Source organism: Anabrus simplex, chromosome 4 (genome assembly GCF_040414725.1).
Source record: "Anabrus simplex isolate iqAnaSimp1 chromosome 4, ASM4041472v1, whole genome shotgun sequence".
Classification (NCBI taxonomy): Eukaryota; Metazoa; Arthropoda; class Insecta; order Orthoptera; family Tettigoniidae; genus Anabrus; species Anabrus simplex.
The window spans coordinates 289,501,820-289,515,691 of record NC_090268.1 but is presented as its reverse complement, the minus strand read 5'-3'; the positions used below and the strand labels follow the sequence as shown (position 1 = coordinate 289,515,691).

The 13,872-nt window shown below is 37.6% G+C and overlaps 1 protein-coding gene across 1 annotated transcript in view; it reads left to right on the top strand.

Moving 5' to 3' along the window:
- The window catches only part of Mcr (macroglobulin complement-related), a 940,753-nt gene that overhangs the window by 878,911 nt on the left and 47,970 nt on the right, over window positions 1-13,872 (top strand). The window contains exons 19-21 of the mRNA XM_067145574.2: window positions 1,894-2,076; window positions 7,779-8,015; window positions 8,243-8,427. Coding sequence (XP_067001675.2) covers window positions 1,894-2,076; window positions 7,779-8,015; window positions 8,243-8,427 — 605 coding nt within the window. The remainder of the gene's footprint in view (window positions 1-1,893; window positions 2,077-7,778; window positions 8,016-8,242; window positions 8,428-13,872) is intronic.

Genomic DNA, 13,872 nt, shown 5'->3' with positions numbered 1-13,872 from the left:
ACATGTTCTAAGAGACACATAAGTTATATATTCTTTGACGAGAGCTTCCTACAAGTTCAAAGGTTAACCAAGTGCATCTCAGTACAAATCAAATTCGACAAATACAATACTGAAGGTAAGAGGAAGCACAAAATATTTTAGAGTGAAATCAAAACTAACTTTTCACATCTGAACAAATAGTGGCGATTAAGGCAAACTCCTGTGATTACCAAACGAAAACCAAATGGAACTTAAAACTGGACAGAAAGAAACAGCGCTTACCCCAAGGCAGGCCATGCTGGTACCGAGGAGACGTTCACGACATCAAGAACTTCGGGAGGCTCGGCAGGTCAAGACCAAGACGGCACAGAGATATAAGACTTCAGAGTTCAGACCTCCCACGAAATGCTGCCTAGTCCCTTTTAAAGGGGACCCTGGCCGTGGCCAGGAGCTTGCCCGGATTGACCTGTCATCACACTTATTTCAGTCGTGATGTTTAAATACTTTCTCGAATACATACGATCGCGAATCTTCCAATTCCAGAATAGTCAGAACATACTTTCTAGAATACATAACTAACAAAGGCTAACGCACCCTGTTCTAAAATTCATGTGACAATTTTCTAGATAGTTCCAGTAAATATAGAAATGAAACCTACTAGTTACACATGCAATATGTTACCAAAATATTTACACTGTACAGGTTAGGTAATTACATGGCATACAAATAAAACATTCTATCACCACACTTCAGATCATACAGTAAGTACTGCTTAACAAGGTTTACAAATAAAATCTATAACACTTTACACTTCCCAATATATTCTGCACCTGTGTCACAATTGTGAACGGGAACTGGTAAATGTTGGTCCCGTAGTCAATCACCAAATCTAAATGAGTGGTGTTAGCCGTATGCAAGTCATGGATGCTGCTGTAAATAACCACCAGCTAACACAGAACTGCTAGATGGTGGGCCGAATTCATAGACAGCACTTATACATAAGTGCCCCTTATAAGCCAGGTTTCATTTCATATTACCTACTTAAGTGTCCCACTTATTGCTATAAGTGGACCTCCCACACACAGTTAAGTGACTTACTTATGTTGCAGCAAGATGGAGGATATTTGATTATTTCATTCACAGAATGCTTTCCATGCAAACAGTATAGATGGAAAATCCTGTCAAAATGCAATGTGACCAACAATTTAAAGAAGGTTTCGTTTTAGTAAAGTGAGAGTTATGAATATTCTTGTTCCTTTGATTGAGAGAGTGAACGTAACCTCTAGAGGACCCACTGTCTCACCATTAATGAAGATATTGTTTTGAGATTTTATGCCACCTGTTAATTTCAGGTTATTGTTATTATCGTTATTATTGTTGTTATTATTATCATCACCATAATCATTACTGGTATTTCGCTTAATTAACTGGAAACGTGTTACAAGTTGATGTAGTATAACAACAAGCCACAAACAGTAGGGGGTTTTTTTTCCCGTGTGCAAGATTGGCTTGTTTTATGTTGTTGACATGCATGTAGCAAACAGAGAAATATTGGCATGAAGGACTAGCAGCATTAGATGGACTGCATATTTTCATGAATTTTAAGGGGTTGTTGGACCACTTTGTATACAGTTTGTTGGCAAAATTTATAAAACTGTATTGACCCTCTGAAAAGTTTGTTAAAGAAAGAAATCACCTTACAAAGTAGAATTTAATGTTGCTTTTTATTTCCTTGTATTATTTTCTATATATGTTGTAGTGTTTGTGAAGTTTCTATAAAAGGATTGAAATACCATATGACTTATGAGTGAGATATTGGGGCGTCTGCTGGGAAGTGTGATTTAGTGGTACTGTATATTATTTTGGTAGGTATTTCTGAAAATCCTGATTTTAGTTTTAAAACTTTCTTTTTAGGTAAGGTCCTACAATCCAAGGACTTCCTTCCAAGAGCATCAGTTCTTCATCTTCATAAAGGCTCAAGATGCGGCCACTGTACATATTCCTATAGTTCCAACTAGACTTGGTGACATCGATGTGACTGTCCATGCTTCTACCCTGATTGGCAAAGACATTGTTACTCGCAAACTAAGAGTTGAGGTCTGTATCTATGTGGTTTGTTTGGTTCCTTGCTTTTAATTTGATGTATGTCTTCTATGATGAAAGTAAATATGCATAATTTGTTATGATTACTGTAATAGACTTTAAAGTTTTTGAACATGAAGAGAAAGATTAGTATCAAAGACAGATGTTTGAGGAGCTGATTTAATTACTACAGTGGAACCTCAATTCTCCATTTTTGGAGGGACCACAAAAAAGAAACGTACAACACAGGAAAATGGAAAATCCAGGATGAATGAAAACCATCAAAAATTTGGCTAAACATCACAAAAATGAAATATGTATAATTATAATCTTACAAACACTCCTAAACCAAACCAAACCAAACTACATCGCCAATGGGCCTTTGCCTGCCAAGCAACCGCTGTTCAACCCGAAGGCCTGCAGATTATGAGGTGGCGCATGGTGAGTGTTACAAATCCTTTCGGCCGTTATTCCTGGCTCTCTAGACCGGGGTCACCATCTCACCATTAGACAGTTCCTCAATTAAAGGTAGTTACGTAGGCTGGGTGGATCTGGAGCCAGTCCTCATATCCAGGGAAAAATTCCTGACCTGGCCAGGAATCAAACCCGGGCCCTCCAGGCGAGAGGCAGCCAAATTAGACTGCGGGGCCGGCTTCAAACATTAATTACCGGTACGCGAGTTAAAAATTTCGATACCTTACATTCAGTTTTACTGGGGATGATCAGCCAAACTTCAAAAAATCTAATAATGCCAAGCCAAATAACAATCGACCGCAAATAGTTTTTAATTCTCTAATCTAATAAAATAAAGCACATTAGATACGAAAGTGCCCAACATGATGGCAAAATCCCTTCTTTTCTTAATCTTCTGTTGTTGTTTGGTCTCCAGTATACGGTTCGTAGTCAGTTTCTGGAATTCTAGAACCACGTAAATTAGGCCTACATCACCTTTTAAAGGTTATGTTGAACTCGAGACTATGGTTTCAAATGTAATTTCTATTCTCAAAAATTCTCAAATGCATTATATTAAATTCTGTCCGTCACTAATCACAATCAAATTGGAAAGAGATATATCATCAAAACTTCAGAAATTACGGTTGTTCGTGACCTTGAACTCAGATGTAAAGCACGCTCGTTGCACAAGTCAGTACGAGTTGGAAATGATACAAACTGTTTAAATGTAATGTGCGTAAATAAAACGCCTGCAGTTTTCATGACATTTTAACACAGAAATGCAAAATTCCCCGTCTTTTATTAGGACCAAAACAGTAATAGGCAATCCCAAGACCTCCCATGGCTTTTTATATATGTAAGGTGCAACATCTGTTCTGGTCTCGATAGCATAATCTTATATGATATTAAAATACTAGATTTGTATTAAGAAGGAGCAGTTTCGATTCTTGCCTAAAAGCCCAGTGACTATACAGTGCCCTGAGGAAATTGCCGGAAACCTGTTCGGAGATACAATAGAAAAAATTAAAAATATAAACATCTAAATCGGGACATAATGTGGACGTTTTACAAGTGTGAGCATTTGACGAAACTCGTTCCGTCTTTAAGTGGAGCTGTCTAAATGTGCTCTGTCTTCTTCCAATTGTTGTGGCTTTATGATTTCCTCAGATTCTCTAAACAGTACCACCCGAATGTGATGCTAAGATGGTCCCTTATGCACATTCACCTCGATTGCTTTTCCAGTACAGGACTTGCTCTAATTATCGCAATGATGGGGCGTTAACGCCAAAATCCGGAAGTATGCCATAGCCGTCCTTTTGTGAAATACAGTTTCTTGAAAAACGCTTAATCGAGGATTTAGCGTTGATGGGACTGACATTTCTGGACGGTTGATCCGGGAAATAGTTTCTTCGAGGATCGTATAATGCAAGATTTTTACAACGTTATTTAATTAGGATGCTCGCGGGACCACGTAATTTGAATGCACAATACATTAAAACGTAGTTTCCGGGAACAGATAATCGAGGTTCCACTGTATTTCTGTTAAACACAATTTATGGAAGTGCATTCATCTAGGCAGGCTAATACAACAGGTTCTTTACTCACAATATAATAAAGAACTTATCTGTGTGCATACACGCTTTATTTTACTTCCTTTGCACCATGAAACAATGCACTCTGCCTTTTGATAAGCGCATGTTAAAGCATAGCCTATTTCAAGAATATATGCTTATCCATTAATTTAAATGTTAGTCATTTCTGTGAAGAAATTGTAGTCTAGGTAGACCATAATTTGTTATGCTGTGCATAATTTTATTTTCTTATTTCTTGTTTCTTATTTGTTTCTAACGCATGTGTGAGTCATTGGGTTGAATTGCAAGCAATCGTCTTCATGATCTTGACACTAAACCTAAAGGCTCACTGAAAATGAAGGTCCTGCCCTGTGTGGACCGAGGAAAGACGGGCGACTCTGCATTTCTGGGACATCTCGTTCTCATTGTGAGTTGAGGCGTACCCAAAGCGTAAAAAGTTAATATTTCATGAGTCTCCCATTCAACCAACATCAAGACAGTGGCGACACCACACGTCGAACACTTTGGAACCATCATCGCTTTACCTATCCTTATTATTCGCTTATTCTCTGAACCGTTACAGCGTGCAAATTAGGTTGCCAGTCAACAATGACCGTTTTTAAAAATAGCATGAACCAGGGCTTGACTACAACATAACACTCATGTGTTTCAATCCCACAATCTGTTGATATGCCGTTTGTAAAGAAGACTTCAACTTAAAATATGACCACGATTATAGAAACATCAAGTGGTTTTATAAAATCCCTCGAGGACGATTAAAAGATGTTATCAGACATCAAACATTGTAATTAGCAACCAGACATCTCAAATCTGCACTCTGTGACATAGTGACATAGTGTCTCTGTGACATAGTGTCTTAACATGGTGTTTATCTTTTATCAAGTGTTAATGTATTGTACATGTATTAACGTAGTGTTTTATTTTGTGTTAAGTGTTAATGTATTCTTTAAACGTTAAACATTGTTTCATAAGACTGAGAGTGCCTAACCACATAATCATTATTTTAAGTGCCAACACCAGATATCCCACGAATTATTTTAAAGATTCTATCAAGAACTCCACTAAATCTTGTTTACTTGTCAGTAAAGGACTGTCACATTGTATTTTTAACCGATACTACTATTTTAGTTATATGTTGGTTTAATATGAATGTATCGCGATCCCAATGTCGATTGATTTTGAGGCTGGGAGATAGGCTGATGATGCCCACAACAAGGCTGAAACATGTCCCAATTTAAGTGTTATGTTTAAGCTATAAACATTCACATGAATGTAATGTATTGAATAGGTTGACCACTTCAGTAAACTTAATTGTTTAATATTTATTTACAATTTTCAATACAGACCAATCATGAAATTTATTACAGGTAATGTGTGTTGTCGTGATTCTTTGTATAAGCTGCAAAACCCCTTGGTTATCAGTTCCTACTGATCAGGAAGATAATGAAGATGTGCCAGACCACTTGAATATACATGGCAAAAAGGGGATCATAAAAGAAGGAGTTTGAAAGCCCAGATCTTTAATGCACCAATATCACAGAGCTGAAAGAATGGAAGAAAACAAAATGTGATGGCATAAAATGTACTAAGTCCCTAAAACTCAGTAACAATAACTAAGGTGTGCTCTCTCTTTTGCTGCACTCTACTTTGCTAGATGAGTTTACTGCTACAAGTACAAAAATTAACTGCTAATATACAAATAAACATACATTTATTTAGAAACATCCAATCTAAAGTTGATGAAGATCCTCTTTTGCAGTGTTTGTCATTCTGCAGTACCTTTCACATTTGAGTCACCTAGCTTGCATGAATTTATGTTGGTTGACAGCATGGTTGCCCCACTGACTGCCCTCATCACAATGAACATGTGACATGACAGTGAATAGCACTGTATGCGTTCATGTCTGCTTTCTTACCTTCTTGTCTTCAGGTTTATATGTATATTTTTGTGTCCCCTTTTACATAAAACAAGCACCTAAAAATGGAAGAGGGATGTAACATAAATCTAAACTTACATCAGTTGTTTCTTGAAATGAAAAATTCCAGTCTCTTCCTTTCACCTAAAGAATATGACGTGAGTAGATAAAAACAGATGCTTAGCTATATAGAGAAAGAATGCAATGCAATACAATACAGTAAGCCAAGTTTTAATAATTCTATGAGGGTGAATCAAAAAGTAAGTTACACTTCCAAGTTATGGCTGTTTATGAAACCACCTACACATTTGCAACACTGCTATGAAAACATACATGTAAGTTCACTTTTCCACATAGTCCCCAAGAGACAATAAACATTTCTCGGAACAGTCAATCAACTTTTAGATTCCGGATGCATAGAAATTACCTTCAGTGGTATGTAACCACCTGGTGACAGCTGCTTTCACCTCCTCATCGTTTCGGAATCGCCGTCCACTGAGATCCTTTTTCAGCTTACCGAACACATGATAATCGCATGGCACTAAGTCTGTACTGTATGGAGGATGTTACAGTACCTCCCACTTGAATCGCTGCAGCATTTCGGACGTTTGGCAGGCCATGTGGGCAACAAAATCACACCAGCGCTCAATTTTCCCCACCGCTTTTCTTTAATTGCCTTATGCCTTACGCAGCGTTGGACAATATGAAGCCAAGTTGATTGTCATGCCTTTTGGCACAAATTCCACATGCACCTCACCCTCCATGTCAAAGAACACTGGCGCCATTACCTTTCCTGCTTGGCCTTCTTTTGTGGTGGTGATGTGGTGTGCACCCATTCCATCGATGTTCGCTTTGTTACGGGGGTGAAGTAGTGGACCCCTGTTTCATCTCCTGTGATGATTTGCCACAGAAACTCGTTGCCCTCCACGGAATACTGTTGCAAAAATGCCAGTGACAATTGGAAACATTGTGCCTTGTGAACATCGGTGAGCAGATGTGGAACCCATCTTTGACACAGTTTACGAAATCCAAGTTGCTGGTGAACAATAGAGAACACATTGCCGTATGAAATGTTCAGAATGCTATCAATTTCCTGCAGTGTTATGCACCGATTCTCTCTAATGATCCCATCCACACGGTCAACATTTGCAACAGTACTGGACGTTGCGAGCCTGCCTTCACGATATTCGTCCGTGAGAACCGTGTGTTCGGCGTCAAATTGCTTACACCACTTTACAATACCTGGGTGAGAAATTGCATGCTCACCATATACAGCAGTGATTTCACGATGAATGTCCATGCAATTGAGCCGTTTAGCCCATAGAAATCTGATCGTTGCACGTACCTCCAGTTTGGAGTGAACATCCAGTTGCTCTGCACACACAACACGACAGGATACCGCACCAAACTTCATAATGGATGTGTCAGCAGTTACTGTAGCTTGCTCCGCATTAACCACGGTCACGACACACAGCGTGCTCTCGCGGTGAGCTAGTAACTTATTTTTTAATTCTCCCTCGTATTAAATGGCAACATTTGAAGTTCGAAAACGATTTTTTAAAATAACATTTTTGTTTTGCATCTATTGATTCCTTTTGTAATTTAAGAATATTATACTGTAGAAACAGTAAAGTGTTTTGTTTTCTGGTCTTGCAAATAATTTTCAGACATGTCTATAAACTGAAAAAATTAAGACAGTTGGTTTTCTGTCAGTACCTTCCTCAGATTAATTCTTTAATTACATTTCTTTTTTCAGGCTGATGGTCTCCCACAATACAGGCACCAGTCCATTCTTCTGGACCTAACCAATCGAGCCTATGTGTTCCAGTATTTGCATGTGAATGTAACAGAATCACCTCTGATTCCCTACAATGAAGAACGTTACTATGTATATGGCTCTAACAAGGCTTTTGTGTCTGTGGTTGGTGATGTGGTTGGGCCTATTTTCCCCACAATGCCTGTCAATGCTACATCTCTGCTCAACCTGCCAATGGTATGTTTTAATTTTAAATTCAATACTCGAGAAGGTGACATAGATTAAGTTTTTAGATGTGATATAGTGCCTATACTGCTATACCAGCAAGTGTCATTATCATATCCTTCCCATAATCCCATGTTTCCCATATTTGTTCTCATGATGAAAACAGGCTCCAGTGTCGATCATCCACTGTTGAAACCAATGGGATCTTCTTGTATAGTTATTTTAATTTTTTTTTAAAGGATTGTGCAGAGCAGACAGTGTTTAGTTTTGCTGCAAACCTCTACACAACCATGTACATGAGACTGATTAACCAGCGAAATAGGACTCTGGAAAAACTATCTTTCTACCACATGAACATCGGATATCAGAGGACATTATCGTTCTTGAAACCGGATGGCTCCTTTAGTTTATTCAGAAGTGACTGGTAAGGATGTTCACTAATACATTAATGGTATTTTGATATTCTTGATAACAGGAGATTACACTGATATTATATTTCAGAACAATTTTCTCAGTTTAAAGCAAACAAAGAAAGAGATTGTCTTTCTTGTTTTTTGTTTTGTTTTTGTGTAATATTGTTCTTTTAGTCATATATTTGTAAGGAAGAACATACTGCACAAGGATAAAACAATTGAGATGTATTGTTAAATCACATCAGCTACTTTGGTAGCTATTATTTCTATGTACTGGTTCATAGCATGAATGCCTGTTGTTCCAATTAATAAACAACCATCCCTCTAAGTTAACTGAAGCTTCAATAATACAAAATTATATATAGAGTTGAGTTCATTCACTGTATTGTATTCACGAACGTGATGTGTATATTACCGTTACCGCTGTTAACAGTAAAATACCGTATTTACGCAAATAGTGCCCGCATATTTTTAAAAAGTAAACTGAGGCACGAAATTGGGGTGCGGATTTTATTTGAGTCAATGTTGGCATTTTTTTTTCAAAATCATCCTTCTTAAAGTTAGGGTGCGGGGATTATTCGCATAAATACGGTTTAATAAAAATAATTGGTTGTAAAGTATAATTTATGGTGAAATTATTATTTTAATACTCATTTACTATTTTTTAAAGACCAAAGCCATATCTATTTGGAACAGCAAAAATCAGCAAGCACTCAGGATTGTTTGGTCTATATTGCCAGATATACTTTCAGTATAATGCTGCCAGTGCACCTAACATGGCTTGTCGTGTCACTAATCTCTGTACCATTATGAAAGAGCTGTTGTTGTTGCTCAGTACCAGCACAGCCATACCCAGCTGGTTGTCTACGTGACCCCTTATCGACATTGAAATATGTCTTCTATTCATGTATCTGACACTGTAAAGTAGATTACGCTTATACTCGCCTATAACACCCTCTTTTCCCCCCCTCATTTTCAACTTTAAAAATAGGTGAAAATTAAACCTAATATAGTTTGGGTTAGCCTGGTTTAAGAGCAGAAAAAGCAACATCTAGTGTCTTTAAATCAACACACAAAATAGTTATTTAAATCTATACTTTAACAATACTAGCACCTTTAACACTTTCAACACTATGCCTGTACGAGATACGGGCACAGTACTTTCCTGGCTGTGGACGGCACCCGTATCCCATATGGGTGTGATTTTTGTGCACGTTTATATGCAGCTGCATGTATCTCTTATGGTTCCCGTCCCTTGCTGGGAAGTAGTAGTTTATGTGGTGTCTACTAGAATGCAGCAGTTATTGGGAAGTTCAAACTGAAACGATAAGAAGGGTAGTTTCTCCTTGCCTTGACCTACCGAAGCACTGGATGTGCCGGGTGCTGACCAAATCAGTCGCGCTGTCAGCTGTGTTATTGTACAAATATGTCCTCATGCCGGCTCAATGATAGTGATATCTTGGATGTTTTGTTGAGAGTAGCGGGTTAAGAAATAGATGTCAGTGATGAATTCTCTGCTTATGAACCAGATAACATATCAAGTGATAGTTTGGGCACAATTTTTATTTATTACGTCACTTTCAAATGCAAGTTTTTAGCTGCATTATTTTACTCCGAATACAAACAATAGAATTTCTCCAGAAATTTTGGCTTATTTTTTAGTTTAGACGAAGAGACGCAGGCTGATGATTCACCTGTACTGCGAAAATAAATAGATGATGGTGAAAGGAGTGCAAGGTTGGACTGTGCATAGCCCATTGTTTTCAGGGCTACTATCACAAAACAATTCCTAAATACAGTAGAAATCCACTATAGTGAATATGGCGTATAACGAGAACTCGTTATAATGACAGTTTTTGTCTGCCCGTTCAAAATTCCTATATTAAACTGTGCATTATTCTTCGGTTACAGCGAGAACCCTATCACTGACGCATCCGTTATTATGAGCGATTAAGCGTGTGCGATTTTTTCCGTTACCAATATTCATGCACCCCAGCGATTATGTTGCGTGTTCGGTATCGTTTTCTCGCTATGTCCACTGGCGAGCTCTCTCATCGATATTTGAAAGTGATGTCAGAATCGAGTAGTACTACCCGTTGACTGTTGTTCCTTAAAGAAAATTTGAAATGAAAGAGAACATGTTTTCGTAATAAATGCGTAAATAACGTGTCTGATAACAGTTGTTTACTCATTAAAATAAAGGCTGAATAAACTATCCGTTAATTTTAATGGTAAATACTGCAACTAAGTAAGAATTGGATACACCTCAAGATATGGTAGAGTGCATCATTGATTTCAGAGGTTAGTTTATGTTTTCTCGCATCTGGTTAAATTACGGAAAGGCTATTATCATGCAAATTTATAGCGAGAAGGTTATCATTTCTCTACTAGCGCTTAAAGTACGTTTTCATCATGCATATAGTACAGTTAGGATAGGTGACGCTGTTTGAATAAGAAAACTGAAACGTCTTCCACAAAATTCGATCGATCATCTTGTACGGTATAGTTTTCTCACTATGTGTATTTGCAAGCTTTCTCGTCGACATTCGAAAGCGATGTTGAAGTTGATTAGCAATAACCGTCGACTGCTGTTTTCTAAAGAAAATTTGAAATGAAATAGGATAACACGTTTTTGTAATAAATGCATAAATAACGTGGCTGATAGCAGTTATTATCTCCTTAAAAATAAAGGCTGAAGTAAACTATCTCTTAATTTTAATGTTATACCGGTACTGAAATTAAGTAAGAATGTGACACACATCAAGATATGGCAGAGCACATCACTGATTTCAGAGGATAGTTTATATTTTCTTGCGTCTAGTTAAATTTCGGAAATGCTTTTCCCATGTACATCTTTAGCGAGGAGGTTATCATTTCTCTACATGCGTTTGAAATGTTTTCATGATAGTGTGGATATCATCCGCGAAAATGCAAGTTTTGAATAAATTGATTGCCGTTTCATACCGATTTTATCCAATTTACAAAAAATCGGATATAATGAAAATCCACTATAGTGAGTAAATTTTCCGCTGTTATGAATTCTCGCTATAGCAGATTTCTTCTGTAGATAAATTTTGTGTTTATTTATGGCTTAAGTAGCCACATTTAATGATTCGTTTTTATTGTTTGAGCAGGCTTATTTGTATAATAACTTGAATGTAACAGTTTTCTCCCTGTACATTTTTTTATGTTTTACATAAGACTAGTATAATTATATTACATTCCTTATTAACATCATTTTGGTTGGTTGACACCTTCATATGATACAAAAATTAGGTACTATGTTTCGCTTTTGCGTAATAATGTATTAACATTCCAGAAAAAGACCCAGTTTACTGCCAGTGTTCATGTAAGATAGGGTAGTGTTGAAAGCGTTAAACAGTTTTGTATCAGTGCCCTCCTTCATTACCACAGCTGACTGGTCATATGACTGAACCCTGCACCTGTGCCACAGCCGGATATCGCCGCGCAGAGTTTAAGGCTGAAGTCTTGCAACAAAGTGATGAAATTCGATCACTTTGTTTTGCTATAATCTGATGGAAGCCACTGGCACAGTGATGTCCTTCTATGAAAACTTAGTCAATTCTGGTGCATAAAGTGTTCCGACCAACCTCTTCTTGCTTTAAAATCTTTCCGTGTAATACCATAATAATAATAATAATAATGTTATTTGTTTTACGTCCCACTAACTACTTTTTAAGGCCTTCGGAGACGCCGAGGTGCCGGAATTTAGTCCCGCAGGAGTTCTTTTACGTGCCAGTAAATCTACCGACACGGGGCTGTCGTATTTGAGCACCTTCAAATACCACCGGACTGAGCCAGGATCGAACCTGCCAGGTTGGAGTTAGAAGGCCAGCGCCTTAACCGTCTGAGCCACTCAGCCCGGCCGGTGTAATACCAAGACTTTGTGCAATTTCATGTGCTTTAAAGTGCATCATTTTGTGATTTACGGCATTTACAAAATTGAAGAAGACTCCACATATTCAATACACATTAATATTTGATGTAAATTATATTCACATTTAATACATCATTGGACTAGTTTTGACTTGTTGAGGGTCTTCAGTCATTACAACTAAAATTGACGATTCATGTGGATTGGAATACAAAACACATATATGTTTAAAATAAACACTTTAAAATTTAAATCTGTGAACTGTTATGTAGATGCTCAGAATAAAACTTTGGCTTTGTCAGACATAGGTTCTAAAATTCTAACATTATTGATTCTGAAGTCCTCTTGTTAAGATTATGTCAAGATGACCCAACTTTTTGGCATTATCAGATAATCTAAGATTGATCAAATACACTTTAAAAATCAAGTCTGTGCACTATTATGTAGATGTCCGGAAATAAAATACAATCTTCTCAGTCCTGGCTAATAAAATTGTAGTGCAGTTGATAACCGCAGTTATCTTGTAGAGCTTGCATTAAGTATGACATAGGATTTGGCCTTCAACAGATGTTCTACCTGATTGATGTATGAGTGAAAGAGTGATATAAATGAGTTTGGCTAAAAATGGAAATCTTAGATCCGAAAATTCTATGATGTGCTGAGGATCACGTTGGATGTGATAAGTCTGAAATAAGAAAAACCAAACCAAACCAAACCAAACCCCATGGCGCAACAGCTCCGAAGGGCCATGGCCTACCAAGCGATCACTGCTCAGCCCGAAGGCCATCAGATTACGAGGTGTCATACAGTCAGCACGACGAATCCTCTCAGCAGTTATTCTTGACTTTCTAGAACAGGGCTGTTATCTCATCATCAGATGATAGCTCCTCAATTGTAATCACTTAGGCTGAGTGCCCTCAAACCAGTCCTCAGGTCCAGGTAAAAATCCGTGACCTGGCTGGGAATCGAACCCAGGACCTCCTGGTAAGAGGCAGGCACACTACCCCTACTCTGCAGGATTGGCTGAAATAAAAAAGAGAGGAAAAAATTACCTCATGGGTTAAGAAGGGAATCAAAGAATCGTGTGTAGCATTGTATGAGACACCCCTTCTTGTTGCACTGCCAAATGTGTGCAATCATGTCCTCAACACATAAAATTAACATGTGGTAAGTAACGTAAATTCAAGTTACGCAATGCTTTCAAGGACTTTATTAATTGAATTTCTACTGTACAGAACATTCTTGTGGAAATACAATGTGTTGCAATATTTGCAGACGATATTATGGTGTGGAGAACAAACAGCAAAGAAGTACAAGAACAACTTGATGCAATGAATGAGAAAATTGAAAAGTATGGTATGAAAATCAGCACAAAGAAAAGCAAGATCATGGTAATATCAAGAGGAGAAAGGCAAGAGAAAGGCATTGTAAAAATTGGTGGTCAAAGCCTTGAAATTGTTGACAGTTTCAAATACCTAGCGAGTGAATTAAGGCAGAATTCAAGGCTGAACATGAGGGTGTAACAGTGGTTTTTTAAATTTGCTATTGGCTTTACGTCTCA